The sequence below is a fragment of the Oncorhynchus clarkii genome, chromosome 12, assembly GCF_045791955.1.
Source record: "Oncorhynchus clarkii lewisi isolate Uvic-CL-2024 chromosome 12, UVic_Ocla_1.0, whole genome shotgun sequence".
Taxonomy (NCBI): Eukaryota; Metazoa; Chordata; class Actinopteri; order Salmoniformes; family Salmonidae; genus Oncorhynchus; species Oncorhynchus clarkii.
The window spans coordinates 92757604-92774929 of NC_092158.1; the positions used below are offsets into that span (position 1 = coordinate 92757604).

At 47.2% G+C, this 17326-nt stretch overlaps 1 protein-coding gene across 3 annotated transcripts in view; it reads left to right on the forward strand.

Moving 5' to 3' along the window:
* Window positions 1–639: 639 nt before the first annotated feature.
* The window catches only part of LOC139421668 (E3 ubiquitin-protein ligase RBBP6-like), a 47607-nt gene continuing 30920 nt past the window's right edge, over window positions 640–17326 (forward strand). For all 3 annotated transcript variants that reach the window (XM_071172759.1, XM_071172760.1, XM_071172761.1), the window contains exons 1-4: window positions 640–1709; window positions 4484–4583; window positions 12094–12205; window positions 15415–15459. In XM_071172759.1, coding sequence (XP_071028860.1) covers window positions 1544–1709; window positions 4484–4583; window positions 12094–12205; window positions 15415–15459 — 423 coding nt within the window. In that variant the 5' untranslated portion in view covers window positions 640–1543. The remainder of the gene's footprint in view (window positions 1710–4483; window positions 4584–12093; window positions 12206–15414; window positions 15460–17326) is intronic.

A 17326-nucleotide genomic window follows, 5' to 3' on the forward strand; every position in this document is an offset into this window, starting at 1 on the left:
GCATGACATAAGGCATGACATAAGGCATGACATAAGGCATGACATAAGGTATGACATAAGGCATGACATAAGGCATGACATAAGGCATGACATAAGGCATGACATAAGGCATGACATAAGGTATGACATAAGGCATGACATAAGGCATGACATAAGGCATGACATAAGGCATGACATAAGGCATGACATAAGGTATGACATAAGGCATGACATAAGGCATGACATAAGGTATGGATACAACATCCTGCTGAAACAAGGATCGTATCGCTCTGTTGTTGAATGGACCAAAAGAGAAACAAATCTTTCCTACTGATGAGTCAACAGGGTCAACAGAAGGTTGGCTCTGAGGGTCACCTTCCTGAATAACAGAGCAACACCTGAGGGGAATGGCATCTAAAACAATTTCAAAAATCTTTAGGTTTTACCTTGTCAAAATGCTAAAAAAAATAAATAAAAAAAATCCTTATAACTGAGTAACAGACCCCTCTGCATTTACCCGTTGGTGTGTATTGTCACACACCTTGTCCATTGGGGAAACGTGTTGGATTGCGTCATCAGTCGACTGCGCAGGAAGCAAAGCGACTGATGTTCTGAACGTGGCCTTTCCCTTTTCCTGCGCATGCGCAGAAAGGCCGCCGAGCCAAAATGACAGCTCTCTCCTCTTGTCTCTGTGGGAAGTCGACACAGCTGGTTGATTTCTGGACACTTCAAAATGGGAAGGAATACAACATTATTCAGATATTTGCATGGAATGTAATGACTATATATATATAGTTTCTGAAATATTAATGTTTTTGTTGTAGTATCCGGTTAATGTCTTCATGTCATTTGAGTTGACAGTGTCTTAGGTAGCTTGTTTGGGTTTTTTTTTTGTCTATAAGCAAGCTAACTGTTAGCTAGCTACACGTTAGCTTTTACGAGAAGGCCAGACTTGTCTTTATTTGCTGTAACCTAATTCACATGAACTAGTTAGCTACCCCTTTTACACAGGGAATAAATTAGCTATTACATACCGTCGTGTTTGCTCTGTGTTTTGTTTATTTTCAAACTCTTGATTCTCTCTTAAGTGATCGCATTTATTTTTATTTTTATTTTTTTGGACAATAAGGACGCAAGTAACGTTTTTATTTTATTTACTGTTTACTAGTCTTAGTTTCCTACCTTTTGGCTCTCGGACACTTTGTTGATCTTTATTTTATGTATTGAGGTATCGGGTCAAATTGCTTTTTTCCCCACCATGTTTCTGGAAGGCGGTGTGTTGCTTTGGGCCAGTTTCTACGGTACAAAACTCTTTAAAAAAAACACAAACCAACAAACAAGTGATTTCAGTCCATTTGACAACTCACAATCAGCATGTTTTTTTTTTGTTCTTCCCCTTCCGACGCGTTAGATATTAACATTTAGCTACATTAAAAACTCAGCGACCTCCATTGAACTTGCTCTGTGTCATTTTGGACAGCTTGTTGAGTTCCCTCTTACATATGATCCGTTTGGTGTCTGGGGACATCGAGTGAACCCGGCTGTGTCCCTTTTCGTTTCCACCATGTCTTGTGTACATTATAAATTCTCATCTAAACTCAACTACGACACGGTCACTTTCGATGGCCTGAACATCACTCTGGCCGACCTGAAAAGACAGATCATGGGTCGAGAGAGACTCAAAGCTGTCGACTGCGGCCTACAAATCACCAACGCACAAACTAAAGAAGGTAAGAAAGTAGTTTCATCATCTGTGTTTTGTTTTTTAAAGGAAGACATTTTTATTTATCTTAACTAAGTTAAATCACTTGGGATGTCAAAGCTGCCGACAGCTGTTGCTACCTAGTTATTAGCTAAGAACACATTTGTCCAGTGACGGAAAGCCCCCCCCAAATCAGACATTTTTAAAACTTTTATGAAATGTATAATGTCATGTTATTGAGTTCTTCGTGTTGAATATATATATATAATTTTCTTCCCGTAACACCTATATAGTCCTGATCTACCATCACTTTATCAGACAAAACACACGTGTTGTGTTTGACTGTCCTGTTGCTGCTAACTGCTAACTAGCTACTTTCTAACTAACCAGGTTACTGCTTCAACCTCGGATCACAGCTAGGTAGCTTTTTATTTTACTTAGCTAACTAGTAAGTTGGTTGACGAGCTATAGCTCAAATGCAGGGGCTTTCCGTGCCGTTTGCTGATGCTGAACCCCCATCGGGAAGCAGCACATATCGGGGCCTGGACGGAAATCCTAACGTTAAATAAGGTGAGCTAGTGTCAACCACAGGGATCAATAATCACCAATAAACTAGTGTCAACCACAGGGATCAATAAGCACCAATAAACTAGTGACAACCACAGGGATCAATAAGCACCAATAAACTAGTGTCAACCACAGGGATCAATAAGCAACCAATAAACTAGTGACAACCACAGGGATCAATAAGCACCAATAAACTAGTGTCAACCACAGGGATCAATAAGCACCAATAAACTAGTGACAACCACAGGGATCAATAATCACCAATAAACTAGTGACAACCACAGGGATCAATAAGCACCAATAAACTAGTGTCAACCACAGGGATCAATAAGCACCAATAAACTAGTGTCAACCACAGGGATCAATAATCACCAATAAACTAGTGACAACCACAGGGATCAATAAGCACCAATAAACTAGTGACAACCACAGGGATCAATAATCACCAATAAACTAGTGTCAACCACAGGGATCAATAAGCACCAATAAACTAGTGACAACCACAGGGATCAATAAGCACCAATAAACTAGTGACAACCACAGGGATCAATAATCACCAATAAACTAGTGTCAACCACAGGGATCAATAAGCACCAATAAACTAGTGTCAACCACAGGGATCAATAAGCACCAATAAACTAGTGACAACCACAGGGATCAATAATCACCAATAAACTAGTGTCAACCACAGGGATCAATAAGCACCAATAAACTAGTGTCAACCACAGGGATCAATAAGCACCAATAAACTAGTGACAACCACAGGGATCAATAAGCACCAATAAACTAGTGTCAACCACAGGGATCAATAAGCACCAATAAACTAGTGTCAACCACAGGGATCAATAAGCACCAATAAACTAGTGACAACCACAGGGATCAATAAGCACCAATAAACTAGTGTCAACCACAGGGATCAATAAGCACCAATAAACTAGTGTCAACCACAGGGATCAATAAGCACCAATAAACTAGTGACAACCACAGGGATCAATAATCACCAATAAACTAGTGTCAACCACAGGGATCAATAATCACCAATAAACTAGTGTCAACCACAGGGATCAATAATCACCAATAAACTAGTGTCAACCACAGGGATCAATAAGCACCAATAAACTAGTGTCAACCACAGGGATCAATAAGCACCAATAAACTAGTGACAACCACAGGGATCAATAAGCACCAATAAACTAGTGTCAACCACAGGGATCAATAAGCACCAATAAACTAGTGACAACCACAGGGATCAATAATCACCGTCGGGAACCCGTTTCGAATGAAGAGGTCTTGACAGCCAGACAACCACTGTGGTTCCTGGTCAAATGGGGCCCGGTAAATATGTTTTTGTGACGGGGCTTGAATAGAGAAGAGGGTCAGTGGGTTTGAGCCGTTTCGTTGAAGGGAAATGTTCATTTTATATGCATTTATTTTATTTTATTTGGCCCTACCTGTAAGGTTCCATCATCCACAAAACCCCTTTATTTCAGCCCAGGTGGTTGGCTTGGGTGCTGGCATGGTGGGGTTAGGCCTAGTCAGGGAGTCTGGTTCCTCTTATGGTTTCTTCCTTCTACTGTGAACTGCTTGCTCTTTGGGGGGGGTTGAGGCCAGTGTACTTTAAAAACACTTCCTGACAACCATGAATGTAAAACGTCATATGTAAATTGAATAGATAAGATGGATTGATTTTATATTAGATATAGATATCTAGGATGGCGCCCGGGGAACTAGATATCTGGGATGGCGCACCGGGGGACTAGATATCTGGGATGGCGCACCGGGGGACTAGATATCTGGGATGGCGCACCGGGGGACTAGATATCTGGGATGGTGGACCGGGGGACTAGATATCTGGGATGGCGCACCGGGGGACTAGATATCTGGGATGGCGCACCGGGGGACTAGATATCTGGGATGGCGCACCGGGGGACTAGATATCTGGGATGGCGCACCGGGGGACTAGATATCTGGGATGGCGCACCGGGGGACTAGATATCTGGGATGGCGCACCGGGGGACTAGATATCTGGGATGGCGCACCGGGGGACTAGATATCCGGGATGGCGCACCGGGGGACTAGATATCCGGGATGGCGCACCGGGGGACTAGATATCCGGGATGGCGCACCGGGGGACTAGATATCTGGGATGGCGCACCGGGGGACTAGATATCTGGGATGGCGCACCGGGGGACTACCAACAGACAGACCAGTAATTCCCTCGTCTCTGATCTGTAGAATACAAAGACGACGAGGCCCTGATATCCAAGAACTCCTCTGTCATCATCAGAAGAATACCCATCGGAGGAGTCAAGGCTTCAAGCAAGATGTATAACATGTGAGTACATATATACACAGTGTAGTCACCTGGCCTGTAGTCACCTGGCCTTAACCCAGCCTGTAGTCACCTGGCCTTAACCCAGCCTGTAGTCACCTGGCCTGTAGTCACCTGACCTTAACCCAGCCTGTAGTCACCAAGCAAGATGTATAACATGTGAGTACATATATACACAGTGTAGTCACCTGGCCTTAACCCAGCCTGTAGTCACCAAGCAAGATGTATAACATGTGAGTACATATATACACAGTGTAGTCACCTGGCCTGTAGTCACCTGGCCTTAACCCAGCCTGTAGTCACCTGGCCTTAACCCAGCCTGTAGTCACCTGGCCTGTAGTCACCTGGCCTTAACCCAGCCTGTAGTCACCTGGCCTTAACCCAGCCTGTAGTCACCTGGCCTTAACCCAGCCTGTAGTCACTTGACCTTAACCCAGCCTGTAGTCACCTGGCCTTAACCCAGCCTGTAGTCACCTGGCCTGTAGTCACCTGACCTTAACCCAGCCTGTAGTCACCTGGCCTTAACCCAGCCTGTAGTCACCTGGCCTGTAGTCACCTGACCTTAACCCAGCCTGTAGTCACCTGGCCTTAACCCAGCCTGTAGTCACCCAGCCTGTAGTCACCTGACCTTAACCCAGCCTGTAGTCACCTGGCCTTAACCCAGCCTGTAGTCACCCAGCCTGTAGTCACCAAGCAAGATGTATAACATGTGAGTACATATATACACAGTGCATCGAGGACTCCCTGGTGGTCTAAGGTCGCTGAGTCTCAGTGCAAGAGGGGGGTCAATACAGTCCCTGGTTCGATTCCAGGCTGTATCACATCCGGCCGTGATTGGGAGTCCCATAGGGTGGCGCACAATTAGCCCAGCGTCGTCCGGGTTTGACCCGGGGGTAGGCCTTCATTGTAAATAATAATTTGTTCTGAACTGACTTGCCTAGTTAAATTAAAGGTTAAATTAAATATTTATTTAAAAAAATCAGGAACTATACAAACCCATTTTCCCCACATTTTGTTTAAAACTTTTCAGCCCCGTTCTAAAATGTATTAAATATTTTTGTCCTCCATCAATCTGCCCCATAATGACATCACAGTACCCCATAATGACATCACAGTACCCCATAGTGACATCACAATCTGCCCCATTGTGACAAAGCGAAAACAGGTATTTAGAAATATTTGCAAATGTATTAAAAAATAATATTTACATAATTATTCAGACCCCTTTGCTATGAGACTTGAAATTGAGCTCAGGAGCATCCTGTTTCCATTGATCATCCTTGAGATGTTTCTACAACTTGATTGGAGGTCCACCTGTGGTAAATTCAACTGATTGGACATGATTTAGAAAGGCACACACCTGTCTATATAAAGGTCCCACATTTGACAGTTCATGTCAGAGCAAAAACAAAGCCACGAGGTCGCAGGAATTGTCGGTAGAGCTCCGAGACAGATCTTTGCATTGTCTCAATCCTGGAGAAGGGCATGTCAGAGCAAAAACCAAGCCATGAGGTCGAAGGAATTGGGAATTATCCGTAGAGCTCCGAGATAGGATTATGTCGAGAGACAGATCTGGGGAAGGGTACCAAAACATTTCTGCAGCATTGAAGGTCCCCAAGAACACAGTGGCCTCCATCATTCTGAAATGGAACAAGTTTGGAACCACCAAAGACTCTTCCTAGAGCTGGCTGCCCGGCCAAACTGAGCAATCGGTGGAGAAGGGCCTTGGTCAGGGAGGTGACTGAGAACCTGATGGTCACTCTAACAGAGCTCCAGAGTTCCTCTGTGGAGATGGGAGAACCTTCCAGAAGGACAACCATTTCAACAGCACTCCACCAATCAGGCCTTTATGGTAGAAAGGCCAGACAGAAGCCACTCCTCAGTAAAAGGCACATGACAGCCTGCTTGGAGTTTGCCAAAAGGCACCTAAAGGACTCTCAGACCATGAGATACAAGGTTCTCTGGTCTGAAACCACGATTGAACTCTTTGGCCTGAATGCCAAGCATCACATCTGGAGGAAACCTGGCACCATCCCTACGGTGAAGCATGGTGGTGGCAGCATCATGCTGTGGGGATGTTTTTCAGCGGCAGGGACTGGGAGACTAGTCAGGATCGAGGGAAAGATGAACGGAGCAAAGTACAGAGAGATCCTTGATGAAAACCTGAATCGGAGTGCTCAGGACCTCAGACTGGGGTGAAGGTTCACCTTCCAACAGGACAATGACCCTAAGCACACAGCCAAGACAACACGGAAGTGGCTTCGGGACAAGTCTCTGAATGTCCTTGAGTGGCCCGGCCAGAGCCCAGACTTTGAAGCCGATCGAACATCTCTGGAGAGACCTGAAAATAGCTGTGCAGTGACGCTCCCCATCCAACCTGACAGAGCGTGAGAGGATCTGCAGAGGAGAATGGGAGAAACTCCCCCAAATACAGGTGTGCCAAGCTTGTAGCGTCATCAACGTACCGAGTAAAGGCTCTGAATGCTTATGTAAATTATATTTCAGTATTTATTTTTAATACTTTTACCAAAATGTCTAAAACCTGTTTTTGCTTTGTTATTGTGATGTCATTATGGGGTGTTGTGATGTCATTATGGGGTGTTGTGATGTCATTATGGGGTATTGTGTATAGATACATTTTTTGAATAAGGCTGTAACGTAACAAAAATATCGAAGTCAAGGGGTCTGAATACTTTCTGAATGTACTGAAAATACATTTTAATAGCAGGACACTGTAAAGTCCATTATTCCCCTGAAGAGTAGGAATTAGCCTTTTTTTTTTAGAAGGTTTTTGAATTCTAAGCAACCTGCATACACGTTGTTTTGATGTACAATAGACCCAACAATTGCTACTGTAGTAGGTCAACGCTGTGTGCAGGAATGCGTTGGTGGGCATTGTGATGCTCATGTGAAGTTCCTTTATCGGCGTCAGACCAATGCCTACTTCTCACTTTTACATTTCCATGGATTGTCCCTGGCTCTGCATTTGTTATAAAGAAGCAAAGGGTGAAAAGATGTTTCAAATGAAAACCAAGATGGCTGCCGTCAAAAACCAAGATGGCTGCCGTCAAAAACCAAGATGGCTGCTGTCAAAAACCAAGATGGCTGCTGTCAAAAACCAAGATGGCTGCCGTCAAAAACCAAGATGGCTGCCGTCAAAAACCAAGATGGCTGCCGTCAAAAACCAAGATGGCTGCCGTCAAAAACCAAGATGGCTGCCGTCAAAAACCAAGATGGCTGCCGTCAAAAACCAAGATGGCTGCCGTCAAAAACCAAGACGGCTGCCGTCAAAAACCAAGACGGCTGCCGTCCAAAACCAAGATGGCTGGACACTAGTTAGACACTGGTTACACAAACCTAATGACTGGACACTAGCAAACAGTAGTACACAAGTATAAACACCATGGGACCACGCAGCCATCATACCGCTCAGGAAGGAGACGCGTTCTGTCTCCTAGAGATGAACGTACTTTGGTGCGAAAAGTGAAAATCAATCCCAGAACAACAGCAAAGGACCTTGTGAAGATGCTGGAGGAAACAGGTACAAAAGTATCTATATCCACAATAAAATGAGTCCTATATCAACACAACCTGAAAGGCCACTCAGCAAGGAAGAAGCCACTGCTCCAAAACCACCATAAAAAAGCCAGACTACGGTTTGCAACTGCACATGAGGACAAAGATCGTACTTTTTGGAGAAATGTCCTCCGGTCTGATGGAACAAAAACAGAACTGTTTGGCCATAATGACCATCGTTATGTTTGGAGGAAAAAGGGGGAGGCTTGCAAGCCGAAGAACACCATCCCAACCGTGAAGCACGGGGGTGGCAGCATCATGTTGTGGGGGTGCTTTGCTGCAGGAGGGACTGGTGCACTTCACAAAATAGATGGCATCATGAGGACGGAAAATTATGTGGATATACTGAAGCAACATTTCAAGACATCAGTTAAAGCTTGGTTGCAAATGGGCCTTCCAAATGGACAATGACCCCAAGCATACTTCTAAAGTTGTAGCAAAATGGCTTAAGGACAACAAAGTCAAGGTACTGGATTGGACATCACAAAGCCCTGACCTCAATCACATAGAACATTTGTGGGCAGAACTGAAAAAGCAAAGAGGCCTACAAACCTGACTCAGTTACACCAGCTCTGTCAGGAGGCCTACAAACCTGTCTCAGTTACACCAGCTCTGTCAGGAGGCCTACAAACCTGACTCAGTTACACCAGCTCTGTCAGGAGGCCTACAAACCTGACTCAGTTACACCAGCTCTGTCAGGAGGCCTACAAACCTGACTCAGTTACACCAGCTCTGTCAGGAGGCCTACAAACCTGACTCAGTTACACCAGCTCTGTCAGGAGGCCTACAAACCTGACTCGGTTACACCAGCTCTGTCAGGAGGCCTACAAACCTGACTCAGTTACACCAGCTCTGTCAGGAGGACTACAAACCTGACTCAGTTACACCAGCTCTGTCAGGAGGAATGGGCCAAAATTCACCCTACTTATTGTGGGAAGCTTGTGGAAGGCTACCTGAAACATTTGACCCAAGTTTAACAATTTAATGCTACCAAATACTAATTGAGTGTATGTAATCTTCTGACCCACTGGGAATGTGATGAAAGAAATAAAAGCTGAAATAAATCATTCTCTCTACTATTATTCTGACATTTCACATTCTTAAAATAAAGTGGTGATCCTAACTGACCTAAGACAGGCACATAGTTTGAAGCACAATAGACCAACCATAGCTACTGTAGGGGTTACAGACCAATGCCTATTTCTCACTTAAAACAGTTCCTGATGTGGCATCAAGTGATGATGGAAGCAGTGGGCCCCAGATCATTTATCTAGATTCGTTACTTCCTGATGATGGAAGCAGTGGGCCCCAGGTCATTTGTCTAGATTAGTTTCTTCCTGATGTTGGAAGCAGTGGGCCCCAGATCATTTATCTAGATTCGTTTCTTCCTGATGATGGAAGCAGTGGGCCCCAGATCATTTATCTAGATTCGTTACTTCCTGATGATGGAAGCAGTGGGCCCCAGATCATTTATCTAGATTAGTTTCTTCCTGATGTTGGAAGCAGTGGGCCCCAGATCATTTATCTAGATTCGTTACTTCCTGATGTTGGAAGCAGTGGGCCCCAGATCATTTATCTAGATTTGTTTCTTCCTGATGTTGGAAGCAGTGGGCCCCAGATCATTTATCTAGATTCGTTTCTAAGTGAGGAGCTCTGGATTGTTTGTGTGACTGAGAACTGAGAACTGTGTCAGTTAAGATATTCAAATAAGGGACGTTGGACCGCAGCTCTGCTCTCTCACACCTGCTGCTGGGGGATGTGGTGCCTTAGGGGGTGGTGCTGTAGGGGGTGTGGTGCTGTAGGGGGTGTGGTGGTGCTGCGGGGATGTGGTGCCTTAGGGGGTGTGGTGCTGTAGGGGGTGTGGTGCTGTAGGGGGTGTGGTGGTGCTGCGGGGATGTGGTGCCTTAGGGGGTGGTGCTGTAGGGGGGGTGGTGCTGTAGGGGGTGTGGTGCTGTAGGGGGTGTGGTGCTGTAGGGGGTGTGGTGGTGCTGCGGGGATGTGGTGCCTTAGGGGGTGTGGTGCTGTAGGGGGTGTGGTGGTGCTGTAGGGGGTGTGGTGCTGTAGGGGGTGTGGTGGTGCTGTATGGGGTGTGGTGGTGCTGTAAGGGGTGTGGTGCTGTAGGGGGTGTGGTGGTGCTGCGGGGGTGTGGGGGTGTGGTGCCTTAGGGGGTGTGGTGCCTTAGGGGGTGTGGTGCTGTAGGGGGTATGGTGCCTTAGGGGGTGTGGTGCCTTAGGGGGTGTGATGCTGTAAGGGGTGTGGGGCTGTAGGGGGTGTGGTGCTGTAAGGGGTGTGGTGCTGTAGGGGGTGTGGTGTTGTAGGGGGTGTGGTGCCTTAGGGGGTGTGGTGCTGTAAGGGGTGTGGGGCTGTAGGGGGTGTGGTGTTGTAAGGGGTGTGGGGGTGTGGTGCTGTAGGGGGTGTGGTGCCTTAGGGGGTGTGGTGCCGTAGGGGGTGTGGGGGTGTGGTGTTGTAGGGGGTGTGGTGTGGTGCTGTAAGGGGTGTGGGGGTGTGGTGTTGTAGGGGGTGTGGTGCTGTAGGGGGTGTGGTGCTGTAAGGGGTGTGGGGGTGTGGTGTTGTAGGGGGTGTGGTGCTGCTGTAAGGGGTGTGGTGCTGCTGGGGGTGTGGTGCTGCTGGGGGTGTGGTGCTGCAGGGGGTGTGGTGCTGCAGGGGGTGTGGGGCTGCAGGGAGTGTGGTGCTGCTGGGGGTGTGGTGCTGCTGGGGGTGTGGTGCTGCTGGGGGTGTGGTGCTGCAGGGGGTGTGGGGGTGTGGTGCTGCTGGGGGTGTGGTGCTGTAAGGGGTGTGGTGCCGTAGGGGGTGTGGTGCCTTAGGGGGTGTGGTGCCTTAGGGGGTGTGGTGCCGTAGGGGGTGTGGGGGTGTGGTGTTGTAGGGGGTGTGGTGTGGTGCTGTAAGGGGTGTGGGGGTGTGGTGTTGTAGGGGGTGTGGTGCTGCTGTAAGGGGTGTGGTGCTGCTGGGGGTGTGGTGCTGCTGGGGGTGTGGTGCTGCTGGGGGTGTAGTGCTGCTGGGGGTGTGGTGCTGCTGGGAGTGTGGGGGTGCTGCTGGGGGTGTGGGGGTGCTGCAGGGGGTGTGGGGGTGTGGTGCTGCAGGGGGTGTGGTGCTGCTGGGGGTGTGGTGCTGCTGGGGGTGTGGGGCTGCAGGGGGTGTGGTGCTGCAGGGAGTGTGGTGTTGCTATGGGTGTGGTGCTGCTGGGGGTGTGGTGCTGCTGGGGGTGTGGGGGTGCTGCTGGGGGTGTGGGGGTGCTGCTGGGGGTGTGGGGGTGCTGCAGGGGGTGTGGGGGTGTGGTGCTGCTGGGGGTGTGGTGCTGCAGGGGGTGTGGGGGTGTGGTGCTGCAGGGGGTGTGGTGCTGCTGGGGGTGTGGTGGTGTGGTGCTGCTGGGGGTGTGGTGCTGCTGGGGGTGTGGTGGCAGGTCTGGTTTGGGGGTAACAGACACACGACAGGTCTGGGGGTAACAGGCACACGACAGATCTGGGGGTAACAGGCACACGACAGGTCTGGGGGTAACAGGCACACGACAGGTCTGGGGGTAACAGGCACACGACAGGTCTGGGGGTAACAGACACACGACAGGTCTGGGGGTAACAGACACACGACAGGTCTGGGGGTAACAGACACACGACAGGTCAGACGTGTCGGTTTTTGGAATTTCAGGCTCAAACAAGTTGTGAATCCTGCTTTTATTTTTCTAGACTGACTATTTTAAACTTGGACGTGTGTCTGTCTGGAGAAGAGCGTCTGAATGACCAACATGAATTTAACTCTCTCTCTCTTTCTCCTCTCTCTCTGTCCTCTCTCTCTCTGTCCTCTCTCTCTCTGCCCTCTCTCTCTGTCCTCTCTCTCTGTCCTCTCTCTCTCTGCCCTCTCTCTCTGTCCTCTCTCTCTCTGTCCTCTCTCTCTCCTGTCTCTCTCTCTCTGTGTGTTCCAGTGAGCGTTTTTCAGAACAGAATCACTTCCCCGTTCAGAACCTCCCCGTCGGATCCTCCAAAGGAGATCGTTCTTCAGAACACTGTCACTTTTCCATTGGATCCTCCAAAGGAGTATGTAACGAATACACACACACACACACACACACACACACACACACACACGTGTGTGAAATGTCTTGTCATACCATTCTAGTGTTGTCTTGTTTTTTTAAAACTACAGTACCAGTCAAAAGTTTTGAACACACCTCAAGGGTTTTTATTTTCTACATTGTAGAATAATAGTGAAGACATTAAAACGATCAACTAACACATATGGAATCATGTAGTAACCAAAAAAATAAATAGATTTTAGTAGCCTTCTTGATGACAGCTTTTTCACACTCTTGGCATTCTCTCAACCAGCTTCATGAGGTAGTCACCTGGAATACTTTTCCAACAGTCTTGGAGGAGTTCCCACATGTTTTTATATATTTTCACCTTCATTTAACCAGGTCGGCCAGCTGAGAACAAGTTCTCATTTACAACTGAGACCCTGACCAAGATAAACCAAAGCAGTGCGACACAGATAACGACACAGAGTTACACATGGAGTAAACATAGTCAGTCAATAACACAATAGAACAATCTATGTCCAGTGTGTGGAAATGTAGGGAGGTAAGGCAATAAATAGGCCATAGAAGCGAAATCATTACCATATAGCAATTAAACACTGGAGTGATAGATGTGCAGGAGATTCATGTGCAAGTAGAGATACTGGGGTGCAAAGGAGCAAATAAATAACAATATGGGGATGAGGTAGTTGGGTGGGCTATTTACAGATGGGCTATGTATGCTTGGGGATGAGGTAGTTGGCTGAGCTATTTACAGATGGGCTATGTATGCTTGGGGATGAGGTAGTTGGGTGGGCTATTTACAGATGGGCTATGTATGCTGAGCACTTGTTGGCTGCTTTTCCTTCACTCTGCGGGTCCAACTCATCCCAAACCATCTCAACTGGGTTGAGGTCGGGGGATTGTGGAGACCTGGTCATCTGATGCAGCACTCCATCACTCTCCTTCTTGGTCAAGTAGCTCTTACACAGGCTGGAGGTGTGTTCTGGGTCATTGTCCTGTTGATAAACCAACGTAGTCCCACTAAGTGCAAACCAGATGGAATGGTGTATCACTGCAGAATGCTGTGGTAGCCATGCTGGTTAAGTGTGCCTTGAACACAGGATGTTAGCATGTGTGCTAACACCTATACAATTAGCAAGTCACACAGGATGTTAGCATGTTGCTAACACCTATACAAGAAGCAAGTCACACAGGATGTTAGCATGTTGCTAACACCTATACAAGAGGCAAGTCACACAGGATGTTAGCATGTTGCTAACACCTATACAAGAAGCAAGTCACACAGGATGTTAGCATGTTGCTAACACCTATACAAGAAGCAAGTCACACAGGATGTTAGCATGTTGCTAACACCTATACAAGAAGCAAGTCACACAGGGTGTTAGCATGTTGCTAACATAAACTGGAGGAGGGGGATTAGACGCCCGTGAAACTGGAGGAGGGGGATTAGACGCCCGTGAAACTGGAGGAGGGGGATTAGACGCCCGTGAAACTGGAGGAGGGGGATTAGACGCCCGTGAAACTGGAGGAGGGGGATTAGACGCCCGTGAAACTGGAGGAGGGGGATTAGACGCCCGTGAAACTGGAGGAGGGGGATTAGACGCCCGTGAAACTGGAGGAGGGGGATTAGACGCCCGTGAAACTGGAGGAGGGGGATTAGACGCCCGTGAAACTGGAGGAGGGGGATTAGACGCCCGTGAAACTGGAGGAGGGGGATTAGACGCCCGTGAAACTGGAGGAGGGGGATTAGACGCCCGTGAAACTGGGGGAGGGGGATTAGACGCCCGTGAAACTGGAGGAGGGGGATTAGACGCCCGTGAAACTGGGGGAGGGGGATTAGACGCCCGTGAAACTGGAGGAGGGGGATTAGACGCCCGTGAAACTGGGGGAGGGGGATTAGACGCCCGTGAAACTGGAGGAGGGGGATTAGACGCCCGTGAAACTGGAGGAGGGGGATTAGACGCCCGTGAAACTGGGGGAGGGGGATTAGACGCCCGTGAAACTGGAGGAGGGGGATTAGACGCCCGTGAAACTGGAGGAGGGGGATTAGACGCCCGTGAAACTGGGGGAGGGGGATTAGACGCCCGTGAAACTGGGGGAGGGGGATTAGACGCCCGTGAAACTGGAGGAGGGGGATTAGACGCCCGTGAAACTGGGGGAGGGGGATTAGACGCCCGTGAAACTGGAGGAGGGGGATTAGACGCCCGTGAAACTGGAGGAGGGGGATTAGACGCCCGTGAAACTGGGGGAGGGGGATTAGACGCCCGTGAAACTGGAGGAGGGGGATTAGACGCCCGTGAAACTGGGGGAGGGGGATTAGACGCCCGTGAAACTGGAGGAGGGGGATTAGACGCCCGTGAAACTGGAGGAGGGGGATTAGACGCCCGTGAAACTGGAGGAGGGGGATTAGACGCCCGTGAAACTGGAGGAGGGGGATTAGACGCCCGTGAAACTGGGGGAGGGGGGATTAGACGCCCGTGAAACTGGAGGAGGGGGATTAGACGCCCGTGAAACTGGAGGAGGGGGATTAGACGCCCGTGAAACTGGAGGAGGGGGATTAGACGCCCGTGAAACTGGAAGAGGGGGATTAGACGCCCGTGAAACTGGGGGAGGGGGATTAGACGCCCGTGAAACTGGGGGAGGGGGTACTCTTTTAAAAAACATATTTTTACAAAGACCTAATTTAATGTCACTAAGACTTTTTGGGATGTTTTATGAAATGAACTGGTCCCTTTTTTTGTAAATCATTAATTTGTTCTGAAGGTAAAAAAAATAAATAAAAATGATTAGGTTGTTTGGGGACTTTCATTTCTAATGGTCCTTTTCATGTCTCATTACCAAGCTGACGTGTGTTTATTCATGTCTCATTACCAAGCTGACGTGTGTTTATTCATGTCTCATTACCAAGCTGACGTGTGTTTATTCATGTCTCATTACCAAGCTGACGTGTGTTTATTCATGTCTCATTACCAAGCTGACGTGTGTTTATTCATGTCTCATTACCAAGCTGACGTGTGTTTATTCATGTCTCATTACCAAGCTGACGTGTGTTTATTATGGCAATGTCTGTTCCAGTGTTTCATAACTGACTAGTTAATACCATCAACACGGTTTTGACAGTAGATATCTAGCTCGTGTGTTACTCTACACTGTGTGTGTGTGTGTGTGTGTGTGATGGAGCAGTAATCTGATTTTTGTCTCAAACAGATTGATGATCATGCTTCATCAATATCACTGGCCCAACTTTCAAAGGTAAACTATATATTCTCTCCTTCTCTTCTCTCCTTCTCTCCTTCTCTCCTCTTCTCTCCTTCTCTCCTTCCCTTCTCTCCTTCTCTCCTCGTCCCTTCTCTCCTTCTCTCCTTCCCTTCTCTCCTTCTCTCCTCTCCTTCTCTCCTCTCCTTCTCTCCTCTCCTTTCCTTCTCTCCTCTTCTCTCCTTCTCTCCTTCCCTCCTTTCCTTCTCTCCTCTTCTCTCTCTTTTCTCTTAAAACAGTTAAGTTGGATTGAAACTAAGTGTTAAAAAAACCTTGTTTTTAAAAAGTGATGTTGACTGACTTGGTTGTAATGATATTAATTGGTGGTTTTGATTTTGATGTGATTTGTTTACTGTCCCTGGTCATGTAAAGAGATTTCTCTCTGTCTTTTTAGTCTGAAGGAGACGCACACTTGCTGCTGCTTACACTCGTACGTTACACACACACACACACACACACTCGTACGTTACACACACACACACACACACACTCGTACGTTACACACACACACACTCGTTCGTTACACACACACACACACACACACACTCGTACGTCACACACACACACACACTCGTACGTCACACACACACACTCGTACGTTACACACACCCACACACACTCGTTCCCGAACACGCATCCTGAAGAATGAAGCGTTCGCCTCGTTTTTTTCCCTTCTTCTTCTTCTCTCTCTAAATGAAGACTCAACGGGTTGTTTTATTTATTGATTTATTTTTTGCTCATACATGACCTTTCACCCCTAGGACACTAATTTATAAAACAAACCTGTTATCAATCTCGATTTCAAAACTTATTGAAGCCCATGTAACAACTTTTTTTAAAAACATTTCAACTTGCCAAATCCTCTCTACTGCACCATGCTTTGTCACCACACTGTGTTTTTGAAGAGATTAACTTTATATAAATATATATATATATATATATAACATTTAGCAGATGTAATTTATCCTCAAATATGTCGTTTGCTGAAGTAAAACACAAACCTACACGGACGTGTTTCTTGGCTGAACCCTTCTGTTGATGTTGTGATGGGACTGATTTTGTTATTGTTCGTTTATATATATATATATATATTTATACCCTGTGACGTTCAACCAGAGAACAGCATTTACTGCTTTTAATGGTGTTAACGGGCTTGTAATGACAGTCAGCTGTTAGAAGGACTGTGTTTTGATTGGGTAGCTGGAATGTGGGAGTGTGAATGTTTTATCCAATAAAACTTGGCAAACGTCTCTGAGACCCCTGACCATTTATGCGTGTAGCTGTGATTGGGTAGCTGGAATGTGGGAGTGTGAATGTTTTATCCAATAAAACGTCTCCTAGACCCCTGACCATTTATGCGTGTAGCTGTGATTGGGTAGCTGAAATGTGGGAGTGTGAATGTTTTATCCAATAAAACGTCTCCTAGACCCCTGACCATTTATGTGTGTTGCTGTGATTGGGTAGCTGGAATGTGGGAGTATGAATGTTTTATCCAATAAAACGTCTCCTAGACCCCTGACCATTTATGCGTGTAGCTGTGATTGGGTACCTGAAATGTGGGAGTGTGAATGTTTTATCCAATAAAACGTCTCCTAGACCCCTGACCATTTATGTGTGGACTACTACTCATGTATTCTTGAAGGATAATATCTGTTTTCTCCCCCAGTGGATTTACACTTCCTGTCCTTATTTTAGTAAAGTCGATTCAAGTGAATCTGGTAGATTAGTATTTTCTCGTGAGAAATAAGTTGCGTGAGCAATGTTTTTTCAGATCAATCTGAGCAGACCGACTAGGTTAGACGCTGATTTAACAGGACCTAACAGACCGACTAGGTTAGACACAGATCTATCAGACTGACTAGGT